This window comes from Mobula birostris, chromosome 6 (genome assembly GCF_030028105.1).
Source record: "Mobula birostris isolate sMobBir1 chromosome 6, sMobBir1.hap1, whole genome shotgun sequence".
NCBI lineage: Eukaryota > Metazoa > Chordata > Chondrichthyes > Myliobatiformes > Myliobatidae > Mobula > Mobula birostris.
The window spans coordinates 164,483,849-164,504,458 of NC_092375.1; the positions used below are offsets into that span (position 1 = coordinate 164,483,849).

Here is a 20,610-nt window from a genome sequence, read left to right on the forward strand (position 1 = left end):
TTTGCTTGTTCTTTCTTTCCTTTCTTTTCTATAGGTGTATACCTCAGATAAATATTATGTGGAGATTTGTGGCAAATATAATTATATGATATACATGTACAATATCTGAAATACATCTTGTGGAAATGTTTGTTTGATGATGAACTTCAATAAAAAATTAAAATAACAAAAAAAAGGGTGGGAGGCAGCAGAAAGGAAACTATAGACCTGTTAGCCTGATATCAGTGGTTGGGAGGTTGTTGGAATCGATTGTTGGGGATGAGATTACGGAGTACCTGGAGGCACATAACAAGATATGCCAAAGTCAGCATGGTTTCCTGAAAGGAAAATCCTGCCTAACAAACCTACTGCAATTCTTTGAGGAAATTACAAGCAAGGTAGACAAAGGAGATGCAGTAGACGTGGTGTACTTGCTTTTTCAGAAGGCCTTTGACAAGGTGCTGCACATGAGGCTGCTTAGCAAGATAAGAGCCCATGGAATTACAGGGAAGTTACTAGCGTGGGTGGAGCATTGGCTGGCCGGCAAAAAACAGAGTGGGAATAAAGGGATCCTATTCTGTCTGGCTGCCAGTTACCAGTGGAGTTCCACAGGGTCAGTGTTGGGGCCGCTGCTTTATACGATGTACGTCAATGATTTGGACTATGGTATTAATGGATGTGTGGCAAAATTTGCAAATGATACAAAGATAGGTGGAGGAGTGGGTAGTGTTGAGGAAACAGAGATCCTGCAGAGAGACTTAGATAGTTTAAGGGAATGGGCAAGGAAGTGGCAATACAATGTTGGAAAGTGCATGGTCATGCACTTGGGTGGAAGAAATAAACGGGCAGGCTATTATTTAGATGGGGAGAGAATTCAAAATGCAGAGGTGCAAAGGGACTTGTGAGTCCTTGTGCAAAATACCCTTCAATCTTTCCCATAATTACCGTGCATTATAACTCCTCTTTCCTAATCGCAGGTCCAATGCAGTTACGTTGCCTTTTCATGATCTCATACGTTATTTTTCTTTTTGTTTGCTCTGTTCTTGACATCCTCGTTAGATATTCATTTCATCCATGATATTCTTTGCATCATCCTCAAAAAACACATCTCTGCTTCTTCAATTCGTTTCCTCATGCTACTAGATATTGTCCAACATTCTGAGCCATATAACATAACTGGATAAGCGTAACATTTCAGTACTCTGAGGCGGGTTGTCATGCATAGTTTAGTATTGGTCAGTCTACTCTTCATTCTCATAAAGGTGTCTTTTGCCATCCCTATTCTTCTTTTGATGTCCAAGTCGCACCTGCCATCTGATGTCACCTAGCTTCTTTAAGTAGCAAAGTTCTTTACTTGTTTTATGTCTTCCCCATTTATTGTCAGCCTGCAGATAGGATTCTCCTTTTTGGATATCACCATACATTCTGTCATTCTGATAGATAGACCCATTTTTGCACTTTCTTCAATAATTATATCAATTAAGTTTTGTAGTTCTTCCTCCGTACTTGCAATTAACACAGTGTCATCTGCATATCTGAAATTATTGATGTTTTCACCACCAACTTTGATCCCCAAGATGTCTCTTATTTTTTGTAATATTGTTTCACTGTACACATTAAATAAATCAGGGGAGAAAACACACCCTTGTCTAACGCTTCTCTTGATTTTCATAAACTGACTCACTTCTCCATCTATTCTTACGGCGGCAGTTTGTTCCCAGTACAGATTTCTGATTAGGCGGAGGTCTTTCAAATCTAGAGCTTTCTGTAATATTTCAAATAACTTACTGTGCTTCACTTTATCAAATGCTTTTGTGTAGTCGATAAAACAAACAAATCTTTTTGCACTTGAATAGCTCATTCTGATAGTATCCTTAACATCAATATTGCGTTTCTTGTACCTTTGTCTTTCACAAAGCCACATTGTTCTTTGCCTATTTCAGCTTGTATCTTACTTTTACCTCTTGTCATCAAAATTCTTAGAAGTATCTTGGTGATATGACTCGTTAAACTTACGGTCCTATGTAATTCACATTCTATTGCTCCAGCTTTCTTAGGAAAAGTGATAAGTACTGATTTTTTCCCATCCCTTCTGATATTATTCCAGTCTCATAAATGTCATTGATTAAATCAGTAAGTATATATGTATTATTAAATAGTTAAATTAAAAATAGTGCAAATTCAGAAGAAAGTGAGGTAGTATTCACGAGCTCAGTGATCATTTAGAAATTGGATGGCAGATAGGAAAAAGCTGTTCCTGAGTCACTGAATGTGTGTGCTTAGGCTTCAGTATCTCCTCCAGTCTGTAACAATGAGAAAAGGGCATGCCTGGGTGGTGGCGGTCCTTCATATTGGACGGCATCTTTCTGAGGCACGGCTTTTTGATGATATCTTAGATGCTATGGAGGCTAGTAACCATGATGGAGCTGACAAATTTTACAACTTCCTGTAGCTTACGATCCTGTGCAATTGCCCCCACACCCATACCAAACAGTGATGCAGCCTGAAAGAATGCTGTCCCCAAACTCCTAATGAAATATAGCTGATGTATTGCCTTCTTTATAGCTGCATCAGTATGTTGGGACCAGGTTTAGATTCTCAGAGATATTGACACCCAGGAACTTGAAATTTCTCACTCTCTCCAGTTCTGATCCCTCTATGAGGACTGGTTTGCATTCCCTTGTCTTACCCTTTCTGAAGTCCGCAATCAGCTCTTTGGTCTTACTGATGCTACTGCAACACCACTCAACTAGCTGGTACACTATATCTTGCTCCTGTACACCTTCTCATCTCCATCTGAGATTCTGCCAACAATGGTTGTATCATCAGCAAACCTATGGAAGGCATTTGAACTATGCCTAACCACACAGTCATGGGTAGAGAGAGAGTAGAGCAGTGGGCTAAGCACACACCCCTGAGGTGCACCAGTGTTGATCATCAGTGAGGAGGAGATGTTATCATCATTCCATTCAGATTGTGGCTTTCCGGTTAAGAAGCTGAGGAATCATTTACAGAGGCCCAGGTTCTGTAGCTTTTCGATCAGGACTGTAGGAATGATGATGTTAAACTCTGAGCTATAATCAATGAACAGCATCCTGACAGATGTTTGTATTGTTTGTGTGATCTAAGGCCACATGAAGAGCCAATGAGATTGTATCTATCGTAGACCTATTGTGGCGATGGGCAAATTGCAGTGGGTCCAGGCCCTTACTGGCAGCTCGCGCTACTCTCCTTGGGCATGGATGTAATTGTTGCCCTCTTGAAGCAGGTGGAAATTTCCGACCATAGCAGTGGGAGGTTGAAAATGTCTTTGAATACACCTGCCAGTTGGTTGGCACAAGTTTTCAGAGTCTTACTAGGTACTCCTTCGGGCCTACCACCTTGCGAGGGCTCATCTTCCTAAAAGACAGCCTGACATCGGCCTCGGAGACAGAGATCACAGGATCATTGGGTGCAGCAGGGATCCTCACAGGTGTAGTTGTATTTTCCCTTTCAAAGTGGGCATAAAAGGCCTTGAACTTGTCTGGTACTGAAGTATCACTGCCATTCATGCTATTGGGTTTCACTTTGTAGGAAGTAATGTCCTGCAAACCCTGCCAGAGGTGATGTGGATCCGATGTCTCCTACATCCTTGCTCGGAATTGCCTCTTCGCTCTTGAAGTTGCCATCCGCAAGTCTTACCTGGTTTTCCTGTGCAGACCTGGGTCGCCAAACTTAAGTGCCACAGATCCAGCCCTCAACAGACGTTGAACCTCCTGGTTCATCCGCAGCTTTTGGTTTGAGAATATACAGCAAGTTTTTATAGCCACACACTCCTCCACACAGGTTTTTAATGAAGTCGGTAACAAGTGTGGCATACTCATCAGATTCGAAGATGAGTCCCTGAATACAGTCCAGTCCATCGATTCAGTAAGAAGACTAAACAATATATATTAAAACCATTCTATCATTCCCACTGTTTTTAATTATTGCTTCCGCCAGTTTATTCTTGCTCCCTATGGCATTAGTCTCTTGTTGTCTAATTGATTTGATTTTCATAGTTTAGCTGCATTGCTTAAGGAGAAAAGTTCAATGTTATGGCTGAACTTCACATTGTTCTTAATGTCCATAAGTAAGAAAGGTTATGACAATGAAGAAGAGCTGCATAACTTTGTTTTGGGTGAATGCAATAAAGAGTATGGAATGTCCATCAATGAGAGCTGAATTTGCACCATGCTCCTTCGCTGATCTGGAGGAGTGACCATTAATGTACCACTTTGCAGCAGAAGTCCAAGGATATAGGATGTCATATGTAAGGAGAAAGTATACATTTAATGACAAGAAAATTAACAGCATTGATATATAGTGGGCTCTTGGGGTTCAAATCCAGATCAGTAAGAATAGCCTCACAAGAAGATGGGTTGCTTGCCTTTATTGGTCAGCACACTGATAATAAGAGTAAGGAAGTCATTTGTAGTTATGTAAAATTTGGCCACACTTGGAGTATTTCTGGGGCAATTCTGGTCATTCCATTACAGCAAGAACGTGGAGGCTTTGGAAAAGGAGCCAAGGAGATTTACCATGTTGCAATCTGTATAAGAAGTTATGAGCTACAAGAGGCTGGACAAACTTGGGTTGTCATCAGAGGCTGAGGGGAGACCCGCTAGAAGTTTATACAAACATAAAATCAAGAAAAGATCACAAAAGCAGTGGATACAACCCAGTCACAGGCAAGGTCCTTCCCACCACTGAGTATGTTTACATTGAGCTGCCATGAGAATGCACCATCCATCAAGTGTCTCCATCGTCCAGGCCATTCTGTCTTCCAGCTGCTGCCAGTGAGAAGGAGGTACAGAAGACTGGAGTCGCAACCCACCAAGTTCAGGAACAGTTGTTACCCCTCAGCCACCAGGGTCCTGAACCAAAATTCAAAGTAAGTTTTACTATCAAAGTTCATGTATGGCACCATATACAACCCTGAGATTCATTTTCCTGTGGACATACTCAGCAAATCTATGGAATAGTAACTGAAGCAGGATCAATGAAAAATCACCCAGAGTGCAGAGGACAGCAACTGTGCAACTGTTCCTGAATCTGGTGGTGAGAGTCCTGAGACTCTTGTACCTTCTACCTGATGGCAGCAGTGAGAAAAGAGCATGGCCTGGGTGTTGGGGATGGCTGATGATGGATGCTGCTTTCCTATGACAGCATTTCATGTAGATGTGCTCAGTGGTTGGGAGGGCTTTACTCGTGATGTGATGGGCTGAATCCACTACCTGAAAAACATATTATGCCACTGAAACAAAGACACCTTTGCTGGATGCTACCACTTGGAGCATAGACCTTTTCTGTCATTGATCACTGACAAGATCATGACACTCATTGTCAGATAAAATATGGATATATTTCAGGCACCAAGGCCTGAAACACAGTGCCCAATATGTAGTCATTTTCTTTCTTATGCTTTCATAATTAGGCTCTATATGTGGAAGTCTAACTGATTTTCTTTTCTTATTTAGAATGTGATTCCTGCTGAAGTGTCGCTTGTCTGTGTGGTGAAACCAGATGAGTTCTGGGACAAGAAAGTGACTCACTTCTGCTTCTGGAAAGAAAAGGATAGACTGGGATTTGAGGTATATGAACACTTGTGTCCCCTATATTATATTAACTTTGTTTAAAATTGTTTATAGCTTTCAAAATTACTTGCATTCATTTTCAAACTGTTAATTTAGAAATTAAAATTAGGTTCTAGTACTCATAAACAATAGCAATGCGGTATGTTCATTCTGTCCACAAACTGAAATGATAAAAATTTTAAACATTTCTAAAATGTCCATCGTAATTGTATCAGAAGATAGATTACTGTCTATCCGAAAACTAAACCCTTTTGGAGGTGGAAGGTATATTCTGGTTTAAGATGGTGCTGGTGAAACTCAGCAACTACTTACTGGCAGCAAACAAAACAAAGAAAACAACTAAATACTTCATTAATAATGCTTCTTCTGGTAAACAATCACTGCAAATAATAACCTGTAACTTCCCTTTCGGAGTTGAGCTTTTGAAGTGCATGACTTGACATTTTGTGGTGTGAACAGAAGACTCAAAAGGTGCAATGCGGCTGTGGCATGGCAGCCGAATCAAGGCACTGGAGCCCAGACTCAAGTGCAGGGAATGAGTTACTGTGTGGTCATTGCTGGGGTGGCAGAACCAGAAAGTTGATGCAGGGCCCGGGTCGGGTCCAAGAGCATGGAATGACCCGAGGTTTGGACAATTTAAGCGCTGGGCCAGGTTGAAAAGATCATGGTGTTGGGGCAAGAGATGAGATGCGTGCCTGTTCAGCTCACTGCTCTGTGAGGTTTACTCACCCGTCAGTTCAGCTCGCTGATCTGCAAAGTTTAATTGGCCCTGCGCTGAACTGAGGCTGTGGCCTGCTTCTGAATCGGCTTCATGTCTGTGGGCTCACTTTCATGATCTTCAGTTCTGAATGATATTTACTTACTTTTACTGTTTGCTGATTTGTTTTTTTTTCTCTGCACATTGGGTGTTTGACGGTCTTCATTTGTTTTAATGGGTTCTTTTGGGCTTCTTCGTTTTGTGGCTTCATGTAAGGAGACGAATCTCAAGGTTGTATAAAGTATGCATACTTTGATCATGTACTTTGAACTATTAGTATATTTGGTCCATAATAGTTCATTCATTTATTGCCTTTTGACTCTTTAAATTATGCTTTACTGAATTTGTGTTTAAAGGATTACTGTTCACTTCCCCAAGGCTACCTTTCAGGAACTAAGTAAGTTTCACCTTGGTGATATTAACAGATTTATTTTTTCTTTAACACTGGAAAGTTTTAAAGTGTGACCGAAGGCAAGGATTAGGCTGATTTCACTCACGCTCTCTCACAATATTCACTCCTTTCTCCATGGTGCTGAGGATGTAAGACTGCTCCAGGTGCTACGAGCTTCGTGCCAATTTGCCCCGCTATATGATAAACTGAGATCAAGGCTTTTGGGCCTAATCAGGCAGCTCCAGGGATTCGGATCTATGGGCTCAATTTGGTTCGGAATGCTGTTGCTTCCTTTTATTGTACGCATGGTTTGTGTTTATTTTTCTCTTTGCACTTTGGATGTTGGTCTTTTTTAAGTTGGGTTCTTTCAGGTTTCTTGCTTTGTGGCTGCCTGTGAGCAGACAAATCTGAAGGTTGTATAACTTATGCATACTTTGGTAATAAATGCACTTTGAATCCTTTGAAAGAATTAGAAAAACAACGTTTTGGAAGAAAACAGAATCAACTTAGCACTATTTTTAGTTTATTCATTGTATTCTGGCTCAGTGATCTACTGTAACATGGAAACAGACCCTTCGGCACTCTCATCAAGCTCTATTTCTCCATTAATCCCACCATAAACTAGCCCATATTCCCAGCAACTACTCCATACACCCCAAATCCCTGATTCTACCATTCATCATAGAACCTACCATACAACAGTGGGCAATTTATAGCAGTCTATTAACTGATCCATCCGCACTGTGTTGGGATGTAAGTAACAGAGCACACTGATAAAATTCACATGGCCATGGAAGGAACAAGAAAACTCCACACAGCAATGGGGGAAAGGATTGAACCAGGGTTGCTGAGGCAGCAGATCCACAAACTGCACCACCAAATAAATTTTGTGATAATCTGATCAAATTAGATTCAGCATATACTCGATACCAAAACTATCACTGCCTTCAATTTTCTGCTAGAGAAACTGCATTCTCTGTTTTTCAAACAATTGCTAATAATTGTCAACTTTGGAACATTCCAGGCAATGTGGGCACTTGTTTGGAGTTGTCAGATTCAATTATTTAAAGTCCAGTTATTTCTCAGTTCTAGTTTGATGTGAGATTCTGATCGTTCAAGAGCAAATTGTTTACCTTGTTAAAAGTGCATTGGAATATGCAGCAAAACTCATTTCTTGTGACTTGAAATTTTCCAGTTAAAACAGTCTCTTCCAACAGCAGATTAAAAATCTGGAATAAGCTAAAGCAAATATAAAATTGCATAATGCCATATTTTAATAATTTAATTGACAATCCGTTTTAATTGAGATTAACCCCACAAGACAGATGCAAGAATACAGAAATAGAATATGCATTAGGGACAGGGAAGAGATCAACAGGGGCTGTGAAAGAGGAAAGATATACTCCTGACAAAGTGCTTGGAATGTTCCCTTGGCATTTCCAGCACCCTGATTCATCAGAGGTGTACAGGGCTTTATTGCAACAGTTTTGATCCAAGCACTGGGTAGAACATTTGAGGGAAATATTAATCCTTATTTGTCCTGCAAGAGGGAAAATCTGCAGATGCTGGAAATCTGAGCAACATATAGAAATGCTGGAAGAACTCAGCAGGCCAAGCTACATCTATAGAAAAAAGTACAGTCGACGTTTTGGGCCAGAACTGTCCTGCCGACTGTACATTTTGTGTGTGTTAGCCTATAAAAGCTTGCGATGTTTTGATGTACTTTCTCATCATTCTCTAAAATTTCAAGAATACTGTCTTGAAAACTTGACATTCATGGGATCATTTCAATGAATCTTCGCTGCCCTCTTTCAAAGGCAAGAACATCCTTTTTTGGGTAAGGGTTCCTCATTCATCTCATCATGTACCTTGGAGTTGAAACAATTCATCTTCAACTGTTTATTTATGAATATTTCTTTAAAAGGGTTAACTTCAAGAAGAGTATAAGATGTAGGACCAAAATTAGGTCATTTGGTCCATTGAGTCTGTATCACCATTTCATGGCTGATCTATTTTTCCTCACAGCCCCCATCTCCTGCCTTGCCCTTGTATCCTTTCATGCCCTGACCAACCAGGAATCTTATCAACCCCTGCCTAAATATATGAAAGACTTGGCCTCCACAGCTACATATGGCAATGAATACCACAGATACACCACTTTCTGGCTAAAGAAATTCCTCCTTATCTCAGTTCTAAAAGGATGCCCCTCTATTTTGAAGCTGTGTTCTCTGGTCTTGGACAAACCCGCCATAGGAAACATCCTTTCCACATCCAATCAATCAAGGCCTTTTCACCATTCGATAGGTTTAAATTAGGTCATCCCTTATTATTCTGAATTCCAGTGAATACAGGCCCAGAGCCATCAAACGTTCTTCGTATGACAAGCAATTTAATCCTAGAATCATTTTTTGTGAACCTCCTTTGAACCCTCTCCAGTTTCAGCACATCCTTTCTAAGATAATGGGCCCAAACCTGCTCATCATACTCCATTGAAGGCCTCACCAGTGCTTTATAAAATCTCAACATTACATCCTTGCTTTTATATTCTAGTCCTCTTGAAATGAATGCTGACGCTGCATTTGCCTTCTTCACCACAGACTCAACCTGCAAATTAACCTTTAGGAGATTCTGCACAAGAATTCCTTTGCACCTCAGATTTTTGTATTTTCTCTCTATTTTGAAAATAGTCAACCTTTTCGTTTCTTGTACGAAAATACATGTCCATACACTTCCTGACACGGTATTACATCTGCCACCTCTTTGTCCATTCTCCTAATCTATCCAAGTCCTTCTATAGCCTCTCTGTTTCCTCAAAACTAACTGCCCCTCCACCTATCTTCATATCATCTCCAAACTTTGCTTGTGTGAGAATGCTATTGTTGGACTATAGTTCAGTATTGAACACCATAATTCCCTCCAGACTCATCAAGAGGCCTTCACCTTGCTTTGTGTAGCTGGATCCTGGACTTCCTGTCAGATCACTGGCAGGTAGTAAAAGTGGGCTCCCTCACCTCTGCCCCTCTGACCCTCAACACAGGTGCCCCTCAGGGCTGTGTCCTAAGCCCCCTCCTTTACTCTGTGTATACCCATGACTGTGTCGCCACCTGCAGCTCCAATCTGCTAATTAAATTTGCTGACGACGCTACACTGATTGGCCGAATCTCAAATAATAATGAGGCAGCCTACAGAGAAGAAGTCATCACCCTGACACAGTGGTGTCAAGAAAACAACCTCTCCCTCAGTGTCACAGAAACAAAGGAGCTGGCTGTGGACTACAGGAGGAATAGAGATGGGCTAACCCCTATTGGCATCAGTGGATCTGGGGTTGAGAGGGTAAACAGCTTTAAGTTCCTCGGCATACACATCACCAAGGATCTCATATGGTCTGTACATACCAGCTGTGTGGTGAAAAAGACACAACAGCACCTCTTTCAAATCCTAATAACTGTCTACAGGGGCACAATTGAGAGCATACTGACTGGCTGTGTCACTGCCTAGTATGGGAACTGTACTTCTCTCAATCTCAGGACTCTGCAGAGAGTAGTGCAGACAGCCCAATGCATCTGTAGATGTGAACTTCCCACTATTCAGGACATTTACAAAGACAGGTGTGTGAAAAGGGCCTGAAGGATCATTGGGAACCCAAGTCACCCCAACCACAAACTGTTCCAGCTGCTACCATCTGGGAAACGGTACTGCAGCATAAAAACCAAGACCAACAGGCTCCTGGACTGCTTCCACCAGGCCATCAGGCTGATTAATTCATGCTGGTACAATTGTATTTCTGTGTTATAGTGACTGTCCTGTTGTATATACTATTTATTATAAATTACACTTTTCACAGTTGGAGACATAACGTAGAGATTTTTACTCCTTATATATGAAGGATGCAAGAAATAAGTCAATTCAATTCAATAAAGCCAGCAACTCCATCATCCAAATCATTGACATATAATGTAAGAAGAATCGGTCCCAACACAGACCCCTGTGGAACAGCACTGTTCACCGGCAGCCAACCAGAAAAGGCTCCCTTTATTCCCACTCTTTGCCTCCTGCCAATCAGGCACTGCTTTATCTATGCTGGTTTCTTTCCTATAATACCATGAGTTTGTAGCTTGTTAAGCATCTTCATGTCGCACCTTGTCAAAGGTCTCAGAAAATCCAAGTACACAACATCAACTGATTCTCCTTTGCTTATCCTGCTTGTTAGTTTTTCAAAGAATTCCAACAGAGTTGTCAGGCAAGATTTTTCCTTAAGGAAACCATGCTGACTATGGCCTATTTTATCATGTGCCTCCAAGTACCTGAAAAAAACCACATCCTTAACAATTCACTCCAACATCTTCCCAACCACTGAAGTCAGACTAACAGACCTATAGTTTTCTTTCTTCTGCCTCTCTCCTTCCTTGAAGAATGGAATGACATTTGCAATTTTCCAGTCCTCAGGAACCATTCCAGAATATAGTGACTCTTGAAAGATCATTGCTAATGCCTCCACAATCTCCTCAGCCGCCTCTTTCAGAACCCTGGGGTGTACACCATCTGGTCAAGGTGACTTATCTACCTTCTCTCCCTTCTCCCTGGTTATGGTAACTTCACACACTTCATGCTCCCAACACCTGGAACTTCCACTATACTGCACGTGTCTTCCTCAGTGAAGACTGATGCAAAATACTTGCAACGCACACAAAAAATGCTGGTGAACGCAGCAGGCCAGGCAGCATCCATAGGAAGAGGTACCGTCGACTGCACCTCTACCTGTGGATGCTGCCTAGCCTGCTGCGTTCACCAGCACTTTTTGTGTGTGTTGCTTGCATTTCCAGCATCTGCAGATTTCCTCGTGTTTGCAAAATACTTACTCAGTTCCTCCTCATTTCCTTGTCCCTCATTACTACCTCTCCAGCATCATTTTCTAGTGGTCTGATATCCACTCTTGCTTCTCTTTTACACTTCAGGTATCTGAAGAAACATTTGGTATCCTCTTCAATATTATTGGCTACATTACTTTCGTATTTCATCTTTACCTTAATGACTTTTTTATTTGTCTTCCATTGGTATTTAAATGTTTTTCAATTCCCTAACTTCCCACTAATTTTTGCTCTATTATATGTCCTCTCTTTGGCTTTATTGTTGGCTTTGACTTCCCTTGTAGCCACGGTTGTGTCCGCTTGCCTTAGAATATTTCTTCTTCTTTGGGATGTATATATCCTGTGCTTTCTGAATTGCTTCCAGAAATTCCAGCCATTGCTGCACTGTCATCATCCCTGCCAGTGTTCTTTTTCCAGTCAATTTTGGCCAACTCTTCTGTCATGCCTCTGTAATTCCCTTTACTCCACTGTAATACTGGTACATCTGACTTTAGCTTCTCCTTCTCAAATTTCAAGGTGAATTTGATCATATTATGATCACTTCCCCTAAGGGTTCTTTTACCTTAAGCTCTGTAATCAAGGAAAGACTACACCAACTTGGGCATTCAATCTGTGTGCAAAATATGACAAACTGCATGTACAAAAATAAAGAAGAAATAATAAATAAATAAGCAATAATTATCAAGAACATGTGAGGAAGAGTTCTTGAAAGTGAGAATTCTGGTTGTGGGAATGTTTCAATGTTGGGGCAAGTGAAGTTGAGTTAAGTTTTCTCCTTTGGTTCAAGAGTCTGATAGTTGAGCACCTACCAGCTGATGACAGCAGCGACAAGAAAGCATGTCCGAGGTGGTGGGGATCCCCAATGATGGATGCTGCTTTCCTGTGACAGCGTTTCATGTTGATGTGCTCAGTAGTGGGGAGGGTTTGACCCATGATGGACTGGACCGTATGCACTACATTTTGTAGGATTTTCCATTGAAGGGCATTGGTGTTTCCTTACCAAGCTGTGATGCTATACACTCTGCGTAGCCAGATTCTGCTCCAACTCCATCTACAAGTTTGCAGATGATACCACCGTAGTGGGCTGTATCTCAAATAATGAAGAAATGTTGAACAGCAAAGAGATATAGAGGTCAGTAACATGATGTTCAGAATAATTTTATTAGCAAAGTACATGATTCACCATGTACTATCCTGAGATTCATTTCTTGAGGGCATACTCAATAAGTCTATAGAATAATAACCATAACAGAATCTGATCCTCTGAGGATTGGCTCATATATCTCTGGCTTCCTTCTTCCAAAGTCAATGATTTGACTCCTCAGTCTTGCTGATTGAGTAAAAGCTTGTTGTTATGGCACCACTTAGCCAGATTTTCAATCTCACTCCTATACACTGATTCATAACCACCTTTGATTCTGCCTACTGCTGTGGTGTCATAAACAAACTTGAATATGGCATTGGAGCTGTGCTTAGCTACGCAGTCATAAGTGAAAAGCGAGTATGCAGTTATACGAGGAGGTATTCAGGCCAAGATATATATCTGTCTCTGTCTCTGTCTCTGTCTCTCTCTCTCCGGCTGTCCATCCCATAGGATGACGATGGTTCCTTAAAATTGTAAGGAACAGCGTGTGCGTGAATGGATTTTAGGTGAGTAGGGGGTTGCACAGGTCCAGACCCACCCTCTTGACAAGCCCTCCCAGATCCAGCGGCACGGTAGGGTCCAAGACAGCTGGGAGAAGTTCTGTTGCAATGAATGGCCAGACCAAGCTTCGATGCAAGGGATGCCCTCTCCGCACTTCACGGCACGTGTTTGCTATATGGCCGTTGACCCTATGAGAGGGTTCATCTGCCCTTTGACAGGTCTTGTTTTTCGTCCTGCAGGGTGTCTAGCCACCCTCCTCACCAGGCAAGCCTGATGGGGGAACTGGTTTAGTCGCCGATCACCCGACCATGCAACAGGTAGTACTGGGTTACATGGTACCAGTAGCACTCAAAGCCAAGATCTAGGAGCTTGAGGGGATGATGGTATTGAATGTTGTGCTGTAGCTGATAAAGAGCATCCTGATGTATGTATCTTTGCTGTCCAGATGCTCCAGGGTTGATTGAAGAGCCAATGAGATGGCAGCTACTGTGGACCTGTTGCTCTGGTAGGCAAACTGGAGTGGATCTTAGTCACTTCTCAGGCAGGTGATATGATTCATCACCAACCTAAGTGTTACTCAATGATGGTCGTTGAGGCAGGACACCACATTCATCTTGGGCACTGGTATAATTGAAGCCTGCTTGAAACAGATTGGTACCACAGACTGCCGAAGCGAGGGGTTAAAGATCTCAGTGAACACTGCACCCAGTTGATCAGCATGGGTCTTTAGTACTTTGCCAGGTACCCTGTCTGGGCCAGTTGATTTTCATGGGTTCACCCTCCTGAAGGGTCCTTGCATACCAAGACTGAATTCACAGGATCACTGGGAGCTGTGGAAGTTTGTGATGGTTCCTCCATGTTTTGACTGTCAAAGCGAGCATTGAGCTAATCTGGAAGCAAAGCAGCTGGTGTCACCTATGTTGCTGATTTAGCTTTATAAGTGGTGTCACCTGACCGGCAACAATGAATATAGAATTGAGTCAGGTTTTATAAAAACTAACAAACATTTATTAAACTCTGCTCAAAAATAGCGAAATGTATCTAAACGACTAACTTAACCGGAAGTTAACTGCTATACGGCAACTCTGGAGCAGTTCTTAAAAGGGTAAATGCGAAAACAGTTCTTAAAGTGGTAAATTCGAACACAGTTCTTAGAATGGTAAATTCGAAAGTCCAAGAGATTTATACAGTCAATTAGGAGAGACTTTCCTGAAGTAAAGAATTCCTCGAAGATGTGACGTTACTGCTGATCCCAGCCGGAGCCTGCCTTGTCCGCAGGATTCACAACGACAGAAATAAAATGGTTTAAAGGAACTGACCATTTCCTCTGGAGAATAGACACTGCACAACCTTTCCTACTTTAGCAGAGGTTATCTCATGCAGGTCACTGTTTCTTGAACGAAAATTTAATAAAGGTCGATCCTCTCCAAAAACGCCAAACGATATCAGTTTTACTTGACTCAGTGAATTCCTGTACTTTGGTAAGGTCTTCACTCTCCAATCCTACTTAAAATAGAAAGTAGAACTCCACTTTAAAACGAAACTGCGTCATAGGACGAATATGCTGCTATACAGAGTAACTAACACAAAACTAAACTGAAAACTAACTGCGTCAAACCAGAGGTCTCCTTTATATACCTGTTGAGAACAGGTCATCATGTGACCTCACTGGCGGGAAAATTACATCATGTGACCTCCGCAAGACCATTACATCATGCTCTTAAGATACTCAGTTCCAGCTGACCGGAAGTGCACTGATAGCGATAAGCGTAAGAGTTGGGTGCTTACTGTTCTGGCTAACAACGGATGGTGCAATCCGGGGTTTATTACGATCGAGGAATGTGTTTGCAGACTGGATATTGAACTTCTTACTGTTGGACTTCGGCCACATTCCACCGTGATACAACACTTGGCGGCATGGGAGATTGTTCCTGCCTGTGGCCATCGAACGTGCAGCTCCTCCCGTGGAGGGTCAGACACCCTGAGCCAATAGACTGGTCCTGGACTTATTTTCCATCTGGCATAGTTTGCATTCTGGTGTTTGATTGTTGGGTTTTTTTGTATTGCTATATTTACGCTCTATTCTTGGTTGGTGTAGCTGTAACGAAACCAAATTTCCCTCGGAATTAATAAAGTATATCTATCTATCTAATTACATCATGGTCATAAGATACACAATTACATCATGGTCATAAGACAGTCACAAGACGTCCATGGGGTATGTAACAGAGGTGATAGTATTCAAGCCCTGCCACAACTGTTGAGTATCCTTCATTAAGTTTGATCTTTGCTTGATTTTTGGTGTTATCTTTTTCAAGCAATTTCAACATCATCATCATCATCAGACAATTCTGAAGAAGGAAAAGAAATCCAGCCCCTTTACAGTCATTACAGGTCTTAACTTCGAGGGCAATAACATTACAATTTTCTAGATCTGATTTTTTTCCCAGTCTTTTTTCAAGCTGATTTGTTTGCTTCCAAATTTGCAGCATCTTTTGTTCTACATAGTTCTGCCAGTGGTTGCATTGACAGTGGGTTGCCATTGTGCTCAGGTTCTTTTGCGGCAAAAGCTAATGTACTATTTAACTTTCTAATGGCTTGCTGAACCTGTATATTTATTTTTAGTGATTTGTGCACAAGGACACCCAAGTCCCTTTGTGCACCAACACCTTGCAGACTCTAACCACATAGGAAATGCACTATATATATTTTTTGACTTAAATGATTCATCCTCTATGATTTACTGCTAATTTAGTATATCTGCTTTATACATAGATATAATGGCCCATGATTATCTTATACTCTTATTGCATCCCTCCCTAGGTTTTTGACATTGCCTTTATAGTTACAACTCATACCAACTTTTCTGCCTATTGCTGTTTATATATGATCTTTGGATGTAAGAATCTTTCTCTCTAGTGCTATTATCCCATTTTTTTAAAATTAAGCATACTTCAGCTTCTTTTCCATATTGCCATATTTGTCTAAAAGCTAAGTAACCTGAAATATATAATGGCCAGCCTTAGTTGCTTTGCAGCCAGATTTCTGTACTTCAGTAACATTGTCAGCCACCATGATAGGTGGCAGTGATAAGGCTGAACATTTATTTATTGATTAGTGGGTGAATACCATGGGACCTAGCATTTCTTAATTGACACTAAACAATATTATTTGTTTGATATACTGTATATGTTTGTAGAATACTTCAGGTTGCAAATTTTTTTTTTTTGTATATTTGAAGTTAAAACTCATTCCTGGAGGAAATAAAATTACAGATTTTTGTACCTTATATGAATCAAAGTTGAACACTGTTACCAATGATGGAGATTGCTATTCTAGAATTTATAGTTTAATTTGAGTAAGTCTGTTTCATTCAGATGATGGAAACACAAATTCACTTTGAATTTTTGTATCTTTGTAATTCAGTTTCAGTATTGTGAAGAGAATTGTTGTGGGACTCCACAGTAGTGCACTTAGAATTCAATGAAAAGATGTGTATGAGTTTTGAAATTAGAACTCTGCTGTGTGTTTTTTATTATGGAGTGTTATTAAGTGTCTTGCTTACTCACTTTATTTTCAACAGGTAATTTTGGTATCTGCCAACAAGCTTACACGCTACATAGAACCATGTCAATTGACAGAAGAATTTGGAGGTTCACTTCTGTACGACCACATAGACTGGCTGAACAAAAGATTGGTTAGTATTGTGACGTTTAAGTGTTGTAAAATCAGCATACATAATGTTAATTTATTATATAGGAGTGATCAGCTAATAGTAGCTTTCCTGATTATTTTAAATCATGTCTTGACTGGACTTTACTGAATAGTGCATAGTAGGAGCTGATGTATGTCAGATAATATCTAAGGCAGTAGTGAACTAAATAGGGAATTTAAATTTGTCACAGTGGGAGCAAAATTAGTCCATTCAGCCATGGAGTCTGTTCTGTTTTTCAATCATAGCTGTTTTTCAACCCCATTACCCCAGCTTTTCCTTGTAACCCTTAACCCCCTTTACCAATAGGAACCCACCATTCTCAGCACAAAATACACCCAGTGACTTGGCTTCCACAGCTCTCTAACTGAAGAAATACCTCTTCATCTCAGTTTTTCTGGGGCATCTCTTATTCAGAGACTATGTTTAGACTCTCCTTCTAATGGAAAGGTGCTTTCTACGTTCACTTTATCTAGGCCTTTCGGTATCTGGTAGACTTCAATGAAACCCCCTCCTCAAACTTCTGAACTCCCATTGCATACAGGCTCTGGGATATCAAGCCCTCAACATATGTAAAACCTTTCATTCCTGGTATTACTCTTGTGAACCTCCTGTAGGGCCAGCACAGTATTCCAAATCTGGTCTGACCAATGCCAGCTTGCTTTTGCATTCTTTTCTACTGATTTGGCTTGTAATTTAACCATAGGGGAATTCTGAACTAAAACTCCCAAGTCCCTTTAGACCTCAGATTTCTGAATCCTCTTTCCATTTCAAAGAAAAATCTTTTATTCTTCCTATCAAAATGCATAAATAGAGACCAGTCTATGTCTTTTTTCCTTCTACCAAAGAGCACAACCATACTCCTCCCTTCACTGTATTCCACCTGCCATTTCTTTGCCCACTCTCCCAACCTCTTGGAGTCCTGCAGACTCCCTGCCTCCACAACAGCACCTGTTCCTCCACCTATCTTTGTATTGTCTACAACCTCGGCTACAATTCCATCAGTTCCTTACAGATTATTAATATACAAAGTGAAAAGTTATCCCAACACTGCGAGACTCCATTAGTTCCCTGCAACCATTTGAAAAGGCCCATCCTTTGACTTCTGCCAGTCAGCCAATTTTCTATCTATGCTTGTACCTTGTCTTGATTACCATAGGCTCTTGGCTGGCAGTCTTATGTGCGTCACTTTGTCAAAGACCTTCTGAAAGTTCAAGTAAATAACATCCACCAACTCTCGTTTGTTAAGCCTGCATATTATATAACCACATAACCATATAACAATTACACCATGGAAACAGGCCATCTCGGCCCTTCTAGTCCGTACCGAACTCTTACTCTCACCTAGTCCCACCAACCTGCACTCAGCCCATAACCCTCCGTTCCTTTCCTGTCCATATATCCATCCAATTTAACTTTAAATGAACCTGCCTGAACCACTTCCGCTGGAAGCTCGTTCCACACAGCTACCACTCTCTGAGTAAAGGAGTTCCCCCTCATGTTACCCCTAAACTTTTGCCCTTTAACTCTCAACTCATGTCCTCTTGCTTGATTTTCCCCCACTCTCAATGGAAAAAGCCTATCCACGTCAACTCTATCTATCTCCCTCATAATTTTAAATATCTCTATTAAGTCCCCCCTCAACCTTCTACGCTCCAAAGAATAAAGACCTAACTTGTTCAACCTTTCTCTGTAACTTTGGAGATGAAACACAGGCAGCATTTTAGTAAATCTCCTCTGTACTCTCAATTTTATTGACATCTTTCCTATAATTTGGTGACCAGAACTGTACACAATACTCCGAATTTGGCCTTACCAATGCCTTATACAATTTCAACATTACATCCCAACTCCTATAATCAATGCTCTGATTTATAAAGGCCAGCATTCCAAAAGCTTTCTTCACCACCCTATCCACATGAGATTCCACTTTCAGGGAACTATGCTCCATTTTTCCTAGATCCCTCTGTTCTCCTGCATTCTTCAATGCCCTACCATTTACCATGTATGTCCTATTTTGATTAGTCCTACCAAAATGTAGCACCTCACATTTATCAGCATTAAACTTCATCTGCCATCTTTCAGCCCACTCTTCTAAGTGGTCTAAATCTCTCTGCAAGCTTTGAAAACCTACTTATTTATCCACAACTCCACCTATCTTAGTATCATCTGCATACTTACTAATCCAATTTACCACCCCATCATCCAGATCATTAATGTATATGACAAACCACATTGGACCCAGTACAGATCCCTGAGGCACACCACTAGACACCGTCCTCCAATCTGACACACAGTTATCCACCACTACTCTCTGGCATCTCCCATCCAGCCGCTGCTGAATCCATTTTACTACTTCGATATTAATGCCTAACGATTGAACCTTCCTAACTAACCTTCCGTGTGGAACCTTGTCAAAGGCCTTACTGAAGTCCATATAGACAACATCCTCATCAACTTTCCTGGTAACCTCTTCAGAAAATTCAATAAGATTTGTCAAACATGACCTTCCACGCACAAATCCATGTTGACTGTTCCTAATTAGACCCTGTCTATCCAGATAATTATATAAACCATCTCTGAGAATACTTTCCGTCAATTTACCCACCACTGACGTCAAACTCACAGGCCGATAATTGCTAGGTTTACTCTTAGAACCTTTTTTAAACAATGGAACAACATGAGCAATACGCCAATCCTCCGGCACCATCCCCGTTTCTAATGACGTGAAATATTTCTGTCAGAGCCCCTGCTATTTCCACACTAACTTCCCTCAAGGTCCTAGAGAATGTCTTGTCTGGACCCGGAGACTTATCCACTTTTATATTCCTTAAAAGCGCCAGTACTTCCTCTTCTTTAATCATCATACTTTCCATAACTACTCTTCTTGTTTCCCTTACCTTACACAATTCAATATCCTTCTCCTTAGTGAATACCGAAGAAAAGAAATTGTTCAAGATCTCCCCCATCTCTTTTGGCTCCGCACATAGCCATCCACTCTGATTCTCTAAGGGACCAATTTTATCCCTCACTATCCTTTTGCTATTTATATAACTGTAGAAACCCTTTGGATTTATTTTCACTTTACTTGCGAAAGCAGCCTCATATCTTCTTTCTTTCTTAAGATTCTTTTTACATTCTTTATCTTCCTCAAGCACCTCATTTACTCTAAGCTGCCTATATTTATTGTAGATCCCTCTCTTTTTCCAAACCAAGTTTCCAATATCCCTTGAAAACCATGGCTCTCTCAAACTTTTAACCTTTCCTTTCAACCTAACAGGAACATAAAGATCCTGTACCCTCAAAATTTCACCTTTAAATAACCTCCATTTCTCTAGTACATCCTTCCCATAAAACAAATTGTCCCAATCCACTCCTTCTAAATCCTTTCGCATCTCCTCAAAATTTGCCTTTCTGCAATCAAAAATCTCAACCCTGGGTCCAGTCCTATCCTTCTCCATAATTATATTGAAACTAATGGTATTGTGATCACTGGACCTGAAGTACTCCCCAACACATACCTCCGTCACCTGCCCTATCTCATTCCCTAACAGGAGATCCAACACTGCCCCTTCTCTAGTTGGTACCTCTATGTATTGCTGCAAAAAACTATCTTGCACTCATTTGACAAACTCCAAACCAT

General features: G+C 41.0%; 1 protein-coding gene and 1 long non-coding RNA gene across 4 annotated transcripts in view; one reads left to right on the forward strand and one right to left on the reverse strand.

The window, feature by feature from the left end:
• sestd1 (SEC14 and spectrin domains 1) overlaps nt 1-20,610 on the forward strand; it is a 137,922-nt gene that overhangs the window by 47,557 nt on the left and 69,755 nt on the right. For all 3 annotated transcript variants that reach the window (XM_072261772.1, XM_072261774.1, XM_072261773.1), the window contains 2 exons: nt 5,478-5,591; nt 16,839-16,952. In XM_072261772.1, coding sequence (XP_072117873.1) covers nt 5,478-5,591; nt 16,839-16,952 — 228 coding nt within the window. The remainder of the gene's footprint in view (nt 1-5,477; nt 5,592-16,838; nt 16,953-20,610) is intronic.
• The window catches only part of LOC140199528 (uncharacterized), a 70,765-nt gene that overhangs the window by 27,454 nt on the left and 22,701 nt on the right, over nt 1-20,610 (reverse strand). The gene's annotated exons all lie outside the window — the stretch shown is intronic.